A 15160-nucleotide genomic window follows, 5' to 3' on the forward strand; every position below is an offset into this window, starting at 1 on the left:
AACGAGGGATCAAAGCTCAGTCACTTCTGAAAATCAGAGTTTTTAAAATATGTTTTTACTCGTTGTGCAAAGTGAAATACATTTATTTTTGACCGAACTTTAATCGTTGATTGAGGATAAATATGGATACAAAAAGTAAAATAATATATGTATGTATATATTATAATTATTCCTTTTACAGACCATCAGTATTTTATACAAATACAGCTGAAAATATATTTATGAACTTTCTTATTCAAACTTCTCGTTTAAATAATTATAACGAGGCTTATTTTATGAAACTAGATTTTATTCATCTGCTTTTTGTTGTGTAATTATTACTATCAAATTTGTCGTAGTTATGCAACTTTTTGAAAATCTCTTTTTTAATAGAAACTTTACTTCACGAACTTAAAGACTTAAAATGTTAAAATAATAAATGAATAAATATTATATCGCTGGGGTTAAAAATGGGGATGTCTAAAAAACTGAACTATATTTCTGCATCTGTTTTCTAATTTATCTGCTTTAAAAGTGACGTCATGTGTTAAAGGTTTACAGCCTGTGGGCTGGATGGTGTTAATTGGTGGGTGGCTCTGATTGGCTGCTGCAGCGAGGGGGCGGGGCCTGCCCGGTTCATTCGGTGAGTAAATGATGGCTGACAGTGAAGCAGCAGCAGCAGCGATGCCTCTCAGCCTCACGCAGGAGTATCTTCAGATCCCCGTGGTGACCCGCGCGTACACCACCGCCTGCGTCCTCACCACCGCTGCTGTGGTAAGAAACAACAACAACAACAACAACAACAACAAGTCCGTAACAATGAAAACAACTGAGTCTGAACTCGGAAACATTTATTTCGATATATTCAGAAAACATTCATTTCTGAATTATGTTTTAATTCACAGTGGAGCTGCTTGTTGTCTTGTTGGTTTTCTAATGTTATTTATTTTATGTCAAATAAATTGATGAAACACCGAACAGCAAACTGTCAGGTGTTGCTTCTGTTTTTATACATTTACTGAGAAGGTAAATTTAACAAAAAATCATTTGATATAGTTTTAAGTCTTTGTACTTTTTTTTTTTTAACTATATTTTAAAAAATTTAAACTGCTTTAAAATATTATAAAACTTGTTCTCTCGCTCTCTCTGAGCTACAAATAAACACTTAAACGTCCTTCTATTAAATGTTTGTATTATGTTGCTTATAAATGCTGATTGAGGGACTTTAACTAAAATAATTATAACGTAATAATTAATATCAAGCCGTGTGTTTTTATCTTCAGCAACTCGAGGTCATCAGCCCCTTTCAGCTCTACTTTAACCCGGAGCTCATCATCAGAAGATACCAGGTAACGTTTAAAAGATGGCCGTGCGGTGCGCTACTACATTCACATTCCTCTCTTCCTCTCAGATATGGCGTCTGATAACCAGCTTCCTCTTCTTCGGTTCTCTTGGATTCAGCTTCGTGTTCAACATCATCTTTCTGTATCTTTTCATCACAGCATGAATTTCTCAGTTTATCGATAGAAAGCAACGCACGACCATAAAGTCCACCGTGTAATAAATGCCCTTAGCGAACGGAAGTTATCGATACTGTCGGATGCTGGAGGAAGGCTGTTTCCGGGGGAGGACGGCGGATTTTGTTTTCATGTTCCTGTTCGGAGGAATCGTAATGACTGTATCCTTTCAGAACCACGGCTCCTCCTGTAACGTGACTATCTGCGGCTCAGGTGGACTCGATGAGCTTCTTTCACCTTTTTGAGAAGCTGAAACTAAAATGTGATGAGTTGAATTTAACCTGAAGGCCTCGCAGCTGTTCGGTCTGTTCGCCAACGTCTTCTTCCTGGGCCAGGCCTTCATCGTCATGCTGGTGTACGTGTGGAGTAGAAGACATCCGCTGGTTCGCATGAACTTCTTCGGCCTCCTGGACTTCCGGGCGCCGTTCCTCCCCTGGGTGCTCGCCGGGTTCTCGCTGCTGCTCGGGAACTCCGTCGTGGTCGACCTCCTAGGTACCAGAAGGTTCCACCAAACCGCCAACAACTGATGTGACCAGAGTTCTTCTTCTTCTGTAGAGTTCAGGGCGGATGCACAGTCAACATAAGACTAAATAAATAATACATTATGTTTAAATTCAAATTGCAAGAGGCCGAAATTGAATTATCAAACTCGGCAGTTCAAAATGGATCCTGAGTCAAATTTAAAGTTTCTGAATTGTCAGAAAATGTAAAACATAGTGAACATATAAGTTTACTGGATCAACATCAGAGCATTATCAGACTTTTTGTATCAAAACAATCCAATGATAAGACCAGAAGTAGGAAAGTCTCTGGCTCTCAAGAAGACGTCAATCTTTAAAAAAAAGTTTTTTAAATTCTAGATTGTTTGTCTGAGTAATCTCCTAAAACAGCTGGTCACTGAAGTTTAACCAAACAAACAGAAGGACATTGTGCATTTGTTTGGGACTATTTTTAGCAGCGGATTAATCCACATTTGGTGCTCTGGTGTGTGCGTGCGCGCGTGAGGATCACTGATGTGTGTTTTCTTCAGGTATCTGTGTCGGTCACCTGTACTACTTCCTGGAAGACGTGTTTCCAAACCAGCCGGGAGGAAGGAAGCTGCTGATGACACCAGAACTTCTGTAAGAACCAGAATTCATCTCGCCCCGTTTTATCTTTTGGAATTCTCTTTTACGTCAAATACCAGAGAAGAAGATGTTGTTGAGCGTGCTCACTGAGCGACTCCACCCAGTCGTCCGTCCACACGAGTCAAATTTAGTTTTCACCGTCGCGCCAAATATCACGTATGTGTCAGGCGTCAACCTCCGGTTCTGACGAGTGAAGTCAAAGCTTCATTTCCAGATACGGAACGTTTGAGTGAAGATGAGTGTTTCTGTCTTATTTAGGAAATGCAAAGAGACATTTTTCCCCCTCATGCGGCCTCGTTCTCCCCTCTCAGACGGGTCTTGTTCGACCGGCCCGAGGACCCAGACTACCGTCTCCTCCAAGAAGACGAGCAGCAGGACGACGAGCCGCACCACTAAAACACACAAGAACCCCCCAAACATCTGGATGAATCCGAGGAAACGGGAAGAGAAGTCAGAGGACGTGGAGCCCCGAGTCTCTGCAGAGGACAGTCGAGACGTTTGAGGACCGAACTGCAAGTAAAGAATCACGAATATTCAATGACAACGTTTGAGTGGAAAACCTTTTCTGGTGACCAGATGAATAAACTCGTGTTTGTACGTCTCTTAACATCAGAACTCGCTGCCCTTCCTGTTGTGTCACTGCAGAACTGCCGACCGGCCTGAATTCCCATCAGCCCGTCTGCACACGCTGCACTTTCACCCGCTGCCTTTGTGGGTCAAACACTGGCAGACAAAATGGAAACTGCTTAGCACAACAACACGTCTCTCTCTGTGGTGTTGGCCCAGATAACACAACACAACATCGTCATGACAACACAGCACTGATGATGCATGTCAGAGTTTACAGTGAAGGTCATTGTGGGTCAGAAGAGGAACGTCTCAGATACAAAGCGGCCTCTAAATGAACTATTGGTTCACAAAAAGAAGCAGAAACAGAGATTTCTAAACGGCATCCTCAATAAGCAGAAACATTATTCAAAAACATTTCTAAATGATGCACAATAAACAAGACGGCAACTGCAGCGCTTTCTTTTTTTTCATTTTGTAAGAATTATTAAAATGTACAAAAAGACAACAAATACAACATAACAATATATATATATTATCTGAGACTGGCTGCGTGGTCGTTCTTCTCCCTCTGTGGTCAGTAAAGAGAGTCAGTGGTCAAAGTGAGCGGCTCCTCCACGCCGAGGGGAACACGAGGGCTTTCTACAGAACACAATATTAACACGAACGATAGCAAAAATAAAGGAAACAACGCGGTTCCAACGGCCGAGCGAGAAGCCAGTCGAGCGGAGGAAAAAGAAGATCCGGCGCGCGGCGGAGGGACATCTCTCGCGTGTTGCTGACGGCGCTCATCCCTCAAGTAGACGAGCAGCGCTCCTGTCGGCGCGGCGTCTTCTACCACGCAGGAGCCGTGTTCGCCAGCCGCCTCATCCGCCTGAGGAGAGACAGGAAACACATCAACGACGTCTAACGATTCAAAACCTATGACCTCATTATCTTCATTATCTTATGGTGGGATGTTTAAAAAGAGGCTTTCACAAGTTTATGGCGGCAAACAACGCTCATTTAATCCGTCGGTCATTTTAATCAACCAATCAATTTAGTCACATTGTTTGTTTCGTCTAAACATTTCAACATCCGAAAAAATTGTCTTTGCATGAAATAATGAATTATCGAAATAGCAGCGCTAAACATAATATATTTATGTTTTGGACTTTTGGTCGAAAAAATGAGACATTTTTAAGACATCGGACCAAATGATAAACTGATTCGCTGATAAAATAATCAAAAGAATCGATAAAGAAACTAGTCGTTGAGCACTCGAACATGTTTCTGTAATAAAACCCCACGCCGGCTTTACAGCTCCACCATATGACGACCACGGTGAGATCAAAACTCTTATTTTGAAGGGCAGACCTGGACAGGAAGGAAGCATTTAAAACAGAGACAGGACGACCGGCCAACACTCACCTGGTGTTTCTGTCCTGATCTCTGATCTTCTTCTCCATCTCGGCGTCCGTCAGCGTCTCCAGCAGAGGACACCACTGGTCAGCGTCACCCGTGTTTCTGATGGCGATCTCCACCGTGGGGAGCGGGTTTTCACTGCACAACAACAACAACAACACTTCATCATCAGCATCATCACGGGGGACAGACAGAGAGACAGACAGACAGACAGATAGAGAGACAGACAGAGAGACAGACAGAGAGACAGACAGAGAGACAGACAGGTTTCTCTCTGGAGGTTCAGTCTTGACCGGCCGGATGTTTTACGGTTGAAGTGAAACATGGAGGAACTTCTTCCCCTGAAGCTAAAGTGGAGCCTGAAAGATGAATTTAACTTGAAGCTTCAAAGACATTGTTTCCGCTACAATTATTAAATATTATGACGTGTAACTAAAAACATCTCTCATATATATTTCAGAGATATTTCAGGAAACGATCACGACTCGATGGGACCAAAAAAGATGTGAATAAGAGAAACGTTAAATAAAGTTTTAGATCTTTAAACTGTGTTTTTGTAACTTTATACTGTTTGATATGAAAACACATTACAAGTCCTGATGAAATAAAAAAGCCCCAAAACATTTTGTGTGGCTTTTAAAACGTCACCGTTTCACATCCTGAGAAACTCAGACGGACCGCCGGCTACATTTCACCCGAAGAACAGAACATCAAACACCAGACGAGACCGCAAGTCCACCGCGTTAACCTCTGGAGTCTGGATGCTTTGTATAACAACAGGCCGGGTAAGAAAGACCTATTTTAATTGTTCAGAAAGATCAAGTAACGGCGTCCTGTTTCTTCAATAATTGCTTTTATTCATCTTGTATGGCCTCGTCTTCCTCTACAACTTTTTAAATGGCACCCGACTGGAGAACCAAGTACTGATATTCAAAAAGAGGAAAATAAAGTGCAGATTTTCTGGAATTTTGGCCAAAATCTGAGCTAAACTTTGATATTTACAGATTTTGTTAACAGTCACATCTTCAGCACAAACTGCTACTTGTGTGTTGCTTTTAAAAGATATTGAGATAATAAGACTGGATCTCAGAATGGAAACCATTTAAACAAACAAAGGCAGCCGGGTTTACGCCCCCCGCTCTTACCTGAAGGCGTAGGTCCTCTGGTGCCAGCTCAGCTGACCTCGGATGCTGTAGGCGATGGTGGTGACGAACTCTCCGCCGAGGCCGAGCTCGGAGCAGAGCTTCAGGGCGAACTTCTCCGGAGAGTTCTCCCTCTCGGACATGTCCCACTCAAACTGGTCCACCAGGGAGATGTTGCCCACGTGGATGTTCAACTGGAGCACGGAGGCAATCGGTCAACGTCACTACAAGTACGCAAACATTAAAGATAATAAAAAGACCTGCTGTCAGCGTGGAGCGCCACCTTGATGATGACCCTCTGGTCCGTCTGCTCCTCCAGGATGCTGTCCGTCGGGTACGACTCGATCTGCTGTCGGATGGCGGAGGCGATGGCGGGGACGAAGGCCAGCGGGTTGAGGTCCAGGTCGTCGCAAAGGATCTCGGCGAACATCTCGGGCGTCATCAGCTTCTCTGGACATTCAAAGAAAAGAACAAACGTTTCTGTTTCTGGTCGTGAAAGAGAGAAAGTGATGATTAGGGATGGGAGTCGTTAGGATGTTATCGATGCTAGTCCTCTCATCGCTTCTTTTTGATTATTTTGTGAGAAAAAAAAAAAGACAATTAAGAAAAGAATCGACTTAATGCTTTTAAGCCACGTTTGAATTCAGTTTTTTGTGCTTTCGCAAATGTAAATTATTGGCCCAAATATGGTCACGTTGTAGTGATGACGGGACGTTACCGTTCATATTCCAGGTGAAAGCGTCTCTGAGCTTCTGTCCCTCGATCTCCATGTCCAGACGGATCGGAACCAGGACTTCGGACTGAGTGGCGTTCTCGTGGATCACCGCTGGGTCGTGGTCGTCAAAGCTGGGTCAGACAAAACACACACGGGGTAAAATGTACACAAACTCTGGACAGGGTTCTTCGTAGTCTGAAAGCAGATCGTTGATGGTTTTAACAGCTAAACTACTGAAACCAAACTGCGATCTGTTAAGAAGCAGAAATGAACTAAACTGGTGTGAAGGAGCCCTAAAGCTAGAAGTTTTGCAATCGTTTGTATTTTTAATATTGTCGTGTAGAAACGAGATGGTTTGAAATGAACTCTTCACTCCACCAGAAACATCTGTACATGTGGACGGTAACAGCAGGACCAGTGTGTGTGAAAACACCTCCAAAGAACAATAAAGCCAGATGTTTGATCGTTGGTAATAAAGGGAACTAGTGAATGAAGGATGGCGATCGGTGCAGCTTCCTGTCGCTCACCACAGCGGGAAAGTCCTCTTCTTGTCTCGACCCAGTCGGCTGCGGTTGATGGTGGTGGAGCAGGGAACCGCGTCCAGGTGGTGAGAACTGTTGGGCAGCGTGGGAACCCACTGACTGTTCCTCTTGCCCTTCTGCTCCCTGGAGACACAACAAGAACGATGGGTGGGTGAAAAAAAAAAAATATATATATATATATATATAGATATATAGTCTGTCTGCACAAACACTCCACAAACACCACCCTGTCTGTCTGCACTGAGGTGGAGGTACCTGAGGTAGGCGGGCGGCTCCGTGCTGATGGAGATGGCTTTGTACTTCTCATCGTTTCCCTCGAGGATCTCCTCAACCTCCGAAGCCTTCAGCAGCGTCACGCTGGTGGCCAGCTGAGTGTAGCCGTGATCTGAAGGACGACAGCCAGAGTCAAACCGACGCAGAGGAAAGTCACCGACACCGAGGGAAGGTGGCGGCTGAGCTGGCCGCCCATATAAATTATCATCGATGTGTAATAAATGCATTTAACTATCAGTGACGTAATCCGCTTGTGGTTTTACGACACTCATCTTTAGAAGCTCTTTACTTTTTACATCTTTTTAAAAAGAAATGAGTATTTTTGTATGTAGAGAAACAGACGGACATAACAGACCTATTTGTGGAAGATACATTTCACAAGAATAAAATCCTGTGTAGATGTGTGATGCCGTCACTCTACTGACCGTGTGACGACTCCACTATTTTCTTCCGTTGTTCTACTGAAGCCAGCTTCCTCCATAACGACGGGTATCTTTTGTACAGGGAGCCTCTGAACATGCGGAGGTAGTTTCCCACCTGAACACAAACAAACGGATAGAAACTGAAGAATCCTGAAGGAGAATAACTTTGGCGAAACAAAGATAATCTTTCTTTTTTTCTTGCTGGTTCCAATTTTGCAAATGTGATATTTTCTTCTTTGCAGAATATAAACTGAATAACTTTGGATTGTTGGTCGGACAAATAATTTGGGTTACTGGAAACTGCCGGGTTTATTTCATAAACCAGAGAAATAATTTATTAATCTAGAAAAATGTTTAGAGATGAATCACTAACTATAATAACTGTGAGTTGAGGCTCTATAGAGCATGTCAACATGTCTTGCTGGACGATATAATACAACATACATCTATATCACAATACATTCTCACATTCAAGTTCTATATAAGTTATTAATTTCATGAGATGAAAGATTCACTATTTATTGAACTGTGCAATAATAATAAGTGTAGCTCAGTGACAGTGATTATTAATATACATATATTATGAAGTGGTCTCGTGTGACGTCACAGTTTAGCTGTCGGCCATGTTGGAGTACACACAAAGCCACTGGCATGCACGGCTGAGATCGTGACTTCGGTGAGACCACTCCATACAATGTTTATTATGCAAGTTAACCTAACATCACGTAACGAAATAATAGAAGATAATTATAAATAAATAATAAATAAAAAAATATATATATATTTTAACAAGTAGGCTTTAAGTCGTACACCTCACTGGTAGTATATTATTTAACATACATTACTCCGACTAAAACAGCTTTGGCCTGGCTAAACGACCCTAGCTAGCTAGGTTTGCATAGTTGTTTACAGTTAGGTAGCTAGCTTAGCATAGTTGTTTACCGTTAGCTAGCTGAGCCGAAGAAAACAAGGTGAACCTCTGAAGAAGGACGAATGTTTTCTGATCAAATTATATTCCATTAAATCGGCAAAATAAATTAAATTAACAATAAAACCCCCAAATAAATGAATGAGCCTTGGTGAGCGCTGTCCTTAGCATCGTTAGAATCGTTAGCTGGCTAGCTTGTCGCTAGCGGACCGGCTGCCAGGGTTTAAACGACACTTATCAACTAAAACACGGAACTTACTGAAGCAAGTTTTCTTTTTACTAACCTCCGATCCGATCATGTAAAAGTCTCCATCCTCCTCGAGCTGGAATTTAACCGGTTTTTGTCCAAACGTTTTGCTAAGCGCCATACTGACATGAAACAACAAAGCTATGTGCTACTGCGCAGGCGCGAATGATAAGAAAATTCTGTCGCTGAGAGATGACGTTTACAAAATCAGCAAAAACCGTTGTGTTGAAACGAGAAGCAAATGGATATTTTACTACTTTTATTTACTAATGTATTACTTTTCGACGATTTTAAACGTTAAGGTATTATTACACGTATCAAGAATTGTACATTTACTTCCCTGTGTGTACATTGAACATCTTAAGCATCAAATAAAGAGGAATAAAGTTATTTTCCTTCGTGAACCTCTTGCTATTATGATCTTTAACAATCAATTTAAGAGTTTGGTATGACATTACATGAATTACAAGACATCCTTTTACTATTTTCGTTCTCGGTAAATAAAGACTTCAGTATGAAGCTTCTGTACAACACTTAAAGTTGTTGTGAATCTCTGTTCCTTAATCTTAACAAAAAGGACGCAATAACAAAGAAAAGTGAGTCTATATACTTTTATAAACTTAATGTTTATTCGTATATACATGAATATATTAATCTATAACCAAGAAAGGAGAGAATGTACAATGCAAAACAAAATCTTTATATACAAATCAATAAATAAACGTAATAATCGAGGACAGGTTTGTTTTCTACACGTGTTTGTGTTCTAAAGTAGGAAAAGAAAAACAAAGAAGAGACTCCAGTTCGAAAAAGTAATTTTTTTGTTGTTAAAATGGAAAAATGGCACCCGAGCACAGTCCAGGGGAACGAAAGAAGAACAGGAAATTACAATTAGAAAACACACACGCGCCACCACGTTTATCCAGTTTGTTTTTTTCCTCTCTTCTTGTAAACGCAGCATTTTTTGTTCAAACTCGCACAGAATCAGGTCAAATCACATAAATAAAAATAAGGTTTACGTCATTGTCAACACGGGCTACGACGACACACAAACCAGCTCCAACATCGGTTAAAGTTCCACTGGTGTGCACAATGTTCACGTTCTGATGAGAACACAGACGGAGCCGCTGCACAAACACGTCATGGTTTCAACGGGAACAGACGGCGTTAGTTCAAGGCCTGCAAACATGTTTCTGTTCCAACCAAACAGAGAAGGAGCTGCGTTCAAGGTATGTTTTCGGACATTACTGAACCCTTAAAACAAACATTTTAAAGATTTCCATCTTCAGTAGGAACCAGAGAGAGGATTGAGAGACTCTTTTTCATGAGAGTTGTTCTTCTTCTCTTCCATAGTTTATCATCAATGTGTGATCAAGTAGCAAACACACCGTGGTGCATTCAAGGTCCTGTTGCAAAACTCTAACGTCCCCCTGAAAAAGACACTTTACGCGGCACCGATGAATGTTTGTTACACTCAACGCTCTGTTGGGTTTCCACCAGAATTATAGTGGTTTTATCCCTGAAACTTGGCCGAAAAGAAAGCAAATATATCTCAAAGTCTGGTGTAAAATACGGAACACCAGTGGGAGGAAATATATGCAGAGAACAAAGTTCTGACACAGCAGAAAGTCTTCTTCTTGACATTTATTCTCATTTATTAACAACATTTTGGGGCCAAAACCTTGTTAATAAAGTGAGACTCTGTTAATTGGCTCCTACATTAGTTTCCAGATGGAGAGTTTGGTTGGAATATAAAACAGGTTAATGGTAAAGAGTTGCTGGATTAGATGTTCCAGTTTTTTAATATTTGCTATTTTGGCAGCTGTTTGATCCTGAAAGACATTCAAATATTAAAATAAATGAGGATAAATTCATTCATTTTTCCAGAAAAATGCGACAACAGTCAACATACAAACTTGTTTTTTTTTTGTTTTTTTCCTCTCACTGTGAAAGGCAAAGAGGACTCGTCTGTTAAAAGCAACAGTTTCTCTTTTCCTTGTTATTTTTTGGCACATGGAGGCTCGAGCCTGTCGGAGGATGTTCACTACGACCCCGTTAACGGGGAACGGACGTTTTTTAATTGTCTATTTCATCTTTTTTAGGTCACAGTGCTCGACACGACGCGCCGATCAACAGGCAGAAATGTCACAGTGTTCAACAGCGAAGGACACGAACAGACATCCACGACGGGCCTCCTGCCGCTCGTCACCATACTGCTCTCGCAGGGTGGGGGGGTTAAAGGGGGGGGGGGGGGGGGCATTAATTTGATCGTTATGATGAACTGATGAACTTCATGCAGCTGAAAAATAACACAAAGAAAGAAGAAGAAGGCAACACAGGTCGCAGTGCAATCCAGGACAATGTTTGTCGTTGATGTGAACAACTCAGGAAAGATCCAACCTTAAGCTCTTCAGTCATGAAGAGTTTTTTGGGTGAACGCACTTTCCTACATTTCCCAGAATGCTATGCAGCAAACATGTTTATGTGCTCTAACCGTCTTGTGATCTTCAGAGTTAGTTTCAGAGCCAAAGAGCACATCGTTGTGTCGTTAAAGACACATTATGTTCACGACTAATAAGTAAATCACGAAGAACTGTCGTGTGTTTAGCTCCTGGATGCTACCAGAGGTTAGGCTAACGTTAGCCTTCAATGTTTTAATGTCTATAAAGTGAAAAGATGTGAAACCAGGATCTGCATTTCATTACATTTGTCCTCATCATACTATAATACTTTTGTTATTTCCATCATCAGCTGAAGAAGTTGACCTTTCAAACATGACGTCATGTATGAAGCATTAAGTGCACATTTAAGAGTCAGAAACATTAGAAAGTAAAGAAATCTACGGCTGATTGAATCCGTTAACAGCCAGAAGATCTAGAAATGAGAAGCTGCTTCCGTTCTGCGTTTGGTCCCTTTGTTTCAGAAATAACTAAGAATGTTGAAGGTAAATCTTCCACCGTTGTCGGCCTACAAGGTGATTTAGCAGCAGTGAGTGTTGTGTGCAAACAGAGAAGAACTGAGCAGAATCCTTAAAAACAAGCCCTTTAAAAAAAGACTGTAGCTGTTAGAAATATCCCCACTTTGTGTTCATGGGAATAAAAGAAATACGGCCCCTGAAAATGTAAAGCACGTCACCAAAAACTGCTTTTATAAAACAGCGTGACGGTGTTTCAGGTTGGATTTTTCCTCTAAAGAAACCGATCGATGGGCAGCACAGAAGGAAAGAAGAGAGAAGAGTTTGTTTCCTCGTGTCGTTTTGGCAGCTTCACCGTCGTTCGGCTGGACTCGTTTTACGGCCCGATTTAAAGAGCTTTTCTGTATTTTGACAACCTTTACAGATCAGAGAGCGAGAGACAGACAGACAGACAGACAGACAGACAGACAGAGAGAGGAACGACTCAGCTAAACCACAGCCGACACATGGAGGAAACGTCCCGCAGGATAAATCGGTGACTCGTCGTCTTCGTCGTGTCACGTTTGTAAAGTGGTTACTGATGGAGATGAAGGACGAGCCGCCATGTTGGAAGAACTACTAAATACCAACTTCATCAGTTTGCTGTTATAGAAAATGTTGTGATTTTGTTCATGTATAAATGTTGTTTTTTATCTGAGTTTCTTTACTGCAGTATTTCTGTAACACAACATATTATTCTAGGATAAAATCATTATATATGATATAATAAAAAATGGAATAATAATTCATACTCATAAGTAGAGCTAAAACAATTGGTCGATTGGACATTTGAAATTGTCTTCCATACCGTTGATTTTTTTGACATTAACATTCTTTTCTGAAAACAGCAAACATTCATCAGGAGAGAAGAGATGTTTCCTGTCGTCTCTACCAACATGGCGGTCAAGAAGAAGAAGAAGAAGCAGTGAAGCGATAACTAGCAGCACCATATCAGAGCAAAGGAAAATAAAAATGTAGAAAGCAAAATGAACAAAAACGCGTTGATATCGTGACGAGTCTATTAACAAAATCTCACGGTCCGTTTTAAACAGAAAATACTGCACAGTCGGTGTTAATGGATATATATATATATACACACTGTTTTCACTTGTTCTTCCCTCGAGGACGCTTTGAGTCCCGGTCCACGGACACGGGTTACCATTCACTTACATTAAAAAAAGAAAACAGCGGCATGTGATTCATGGCTGTGCCCACTGGATCTTCAGTCTCCATTCCAGACCACGCCCCCTTTCTTCTTCTCTTTCGTAACATGGCAGCGCTCACAAGTTCAAATAGTTTTCGGCTCCCTCGACGTCAGCGTTAAAACGTTAAAACCTCTGAAGGAGTCCCAGCGTCCACGGAGGGTTCAGTGCTGCGGCTAAAGGCGGCGGTACACTCACAAGAAATAGTTCCCTGAAAAAATAGAAACACATTCGGAAAAAACACACCCAGCTGTTTGCACAGTGTGCTGCAGGCTCTCGTCTTTGTTCGTGTATGTACATGACGTCTGACGTTCAGGGATCGAGGAGGGACTTCTTTATTAAAAAAAAAAAAAAGTTTTATCGAAGGTGCAAAGAGGCTTGAAGAAGAAAAAACAAATCTTTAAGAGCTGACTTTTAGAGACGTAAACGTTTGTAAACAAAAAGTAACGGAACCAGGAAATAAAAAAAAAATCTGCTTCTCCACAAGCGGAGGCTGGCGGTGAGTTCAGCGCACGACACAAACAGACGCGTCCTTTATAAAGTCCTCTAAAGGGTCCTGATGAGGAGACAGCTGCTCCCTAAGTGCTTAGTCCTAAGTCCTCTTGCTTCCTGCCGCTCCGCAGAAAGGTCAGTCAGTTCACCGCGTCTCCAGAAACCAAAACTCTCAGGTGAGTTTGCAGTCCGGACGCACATCGAACACAAATGTTTTCCTCTGAGGAGACCAGAGAGGGTTAAAGGGGGGAGGAAGGAAGGAGAAGGAAGGAGGAGGCAGGAAGTGGCTCGATTTCTGTCCTCAGAAAATCCCTTTGGCGATCTTCAGTCCCTTCTGTTTCATGCGCGGCAGCGTGGAACTGGCCACGTTCTTGGCGCGCATCGGCCGCGCCGAGCCGCGCCTCTTCAGCACGAAGTCGTAGTTGGCAGTGGAGTTCATGGCGTAGAAAACGTTGGCGTTGTCCGGGATCCGAAGCTCTGCAGACAAAACAAGAAGAAGAAACAACATGGCGGTCAAAAATATGTGACGGAGAGAAATGTATATTAATCTAAATCTTCCCTGAGAAAATACTGGATGAGTTATTGTTAATAAAGCGTCAATGTGGCGATATGTACGGAGAGCTCACAGTGTCAAAACATTCTTCTATTAATCTACAAAGTATTACAAATGAAGAGATGGGAAAGTTAACCGTCTCTCTTCCAGAGACACAACTTAAACCACAGCGTCATGCTCCTTTGATGTGGCTAACCGGCAAAAGAGGTTCGTGGTGTTGAACGTTTTTGGGTTGTTTTCCTCCTACGAGGGATTTCCTTGGAACACAGCTCGCAAATTGACTTTCTTCTCCGTCTAACAGACCGTCGACGCCGTTCTGACGTCTCTTCTGCTCCGGCATTCATAGAGAACACCGATCAAACTATTCAGAGCGAACATCGGCGGATTTAATCTGAGCTGATCCTTAATTTAATGACAAATTCAGACGGAACTCAAGACGCAACGTGTGCCGCCAATTTTAAGATTTAAGAGAAACTTGAACCAGACGACAGCTAATTCATCATAAATTCAGCCGAATGTGTGCCAAGTTAAAGTGGCTACTCTCTCTCTTTCTTTCCCTCTCTCTTTCTTTCCCTCTCTCTTTCTTTCCCTCTCTCTTTCTTTCCCGCTCTCTTTCTTTCCCTCTCTTTCTTTCCCTCTCTCTTTCTTTCCCTCTCTTTCTTTCCCTCTCTCTTTCTTTCCCTCTCTCTTTCTTTCCCTCTCTCTTTCTTTCCCTCTCTCTTTCTTTCCCTCTCTCTTTCTTTCCCGCTCTCTTTCTTTCCCTCTCTTTCTTTCCCTCTCTCTTTCTTTCCCGCTCTCTTTCTTTCCCTCTCTCTTTCTTTCCCTCTCTCTTTCTTTCCCTCTCTCTTTCTTTCCCTCTCTTTCTTTCCCTCTCTCTTTCTTTCCCGCTCTCTTTCTTTCCCTCTCTTTCTTTCCCTCTCTCTTTCTTTCCCTCTCTTTCTTTCCCTCTCTCTTTCTTTCCCTCTCTCTTTCTTTCCCTCTCTCTTTCTTTCCCTCTCTCTTTCTTTCCCTCTCTCTTTCTTTCCCTCTCTTTCTTTCCCGCTCTCTTTCTTTCCCTCTCTCTTTCTTTCCCTCTCTCTTTCTTTCCCTCTCTCTTT

General features: G+C 42.1%; 3 protein-coding genes across 5 annotated transcripts in view; 1 reads left to right on the top strand and 2 right to left on the bottom strand.

Moving 5' to 3' along the window:
* Window positions 1–630: 630 nt before the first annotated feature.
* LOC306778382 (derlin-3-like) lies at window positions 631–3177 on the top strand (the record flags this gene model as incomplete). Its single annotated transcript, XM_079269870.1, has 7 exons — window positions 631–753; window positions 1263–1328; window positions 1391–1464; window positions 1564–1657; window positions 1793–1988; window positions 2527–2617; window positions 2935–3177. The coding sequence occupies 7 exons, from the start codon at window positions 631–633 to the stop codon at window positions 3017–3019; spliced, it is 729 nt and encodes a 242-aa protein (XP_079125996.1). The 3' UTR covers window positions 3020–3177.
* Window positions 3178–3691: 514 nt separating this feature from the next.
* Window positions 3692–8991, bottom strand: LOC306779160 (SWI/SNF-related matrix-associated actin-dependent regulator of chromatin subfamily B member 1). Its single transcript, XM_079270957.1, has 9 exons — window positions 8901–8991; window positions 7692–7803; window positions 7249–7378; window positions 6979–7116; window positions 6455–6582; window positions 6020–6186; window positions 5740–5930; window positions 4601–4732; window positions 3692–4064 (listed from the first exon to the last, which is right to left on the bottom strand). The coding sequence occupies exons 1-9, from the start codon at window positions 8982–8984 to the stop codon at window positions 4025–4027; spliced, it is 1122 nt and encodes a 373-aa protein (XP_079127083.1). The 5' UTR covers window positions 8985–8991; the 3' UTR covers window positions 3692–4024.
* Window positions 8992–9542: 551 nt separating this feature from the next.
* LOC306778696 (ral guanine nucleotide dissociation stimulator-like) overlaps window positions 9543–15160 on the bottom strand; it is a gene marked incomplete at its 5' end in the record, with an annotated part of 51405 nt that continues 45787 nt past the window's right edge. For all 3 annotated transcript variants that reach the window (XM_079270337.1, XM_079270336.1, XM_079270335.1), the window contains one exon: window positions 9543–13987. In XM_079270337.1, the coding sequence (XP_079126463.1) occupies window positions 13812–13987 (176 nt within the window). In that variant the 3' untranslated portion in view covers window positions 9543–13811. The remainder of the gene's footprint in view (window positions 13988–15160) is intronic.

Source organism: Melanostigma gelatinosum, assembly GCF_949748355.1.
Source record: "Melanostigma gelatinosum genome assembly, chromosome: 6".
NCBI lineage: Eukaryota > Metazoa > Chordata > Actinopteri > Perciformes > Zoarcidae > Melanostigma > Melanostigma gelatinosum.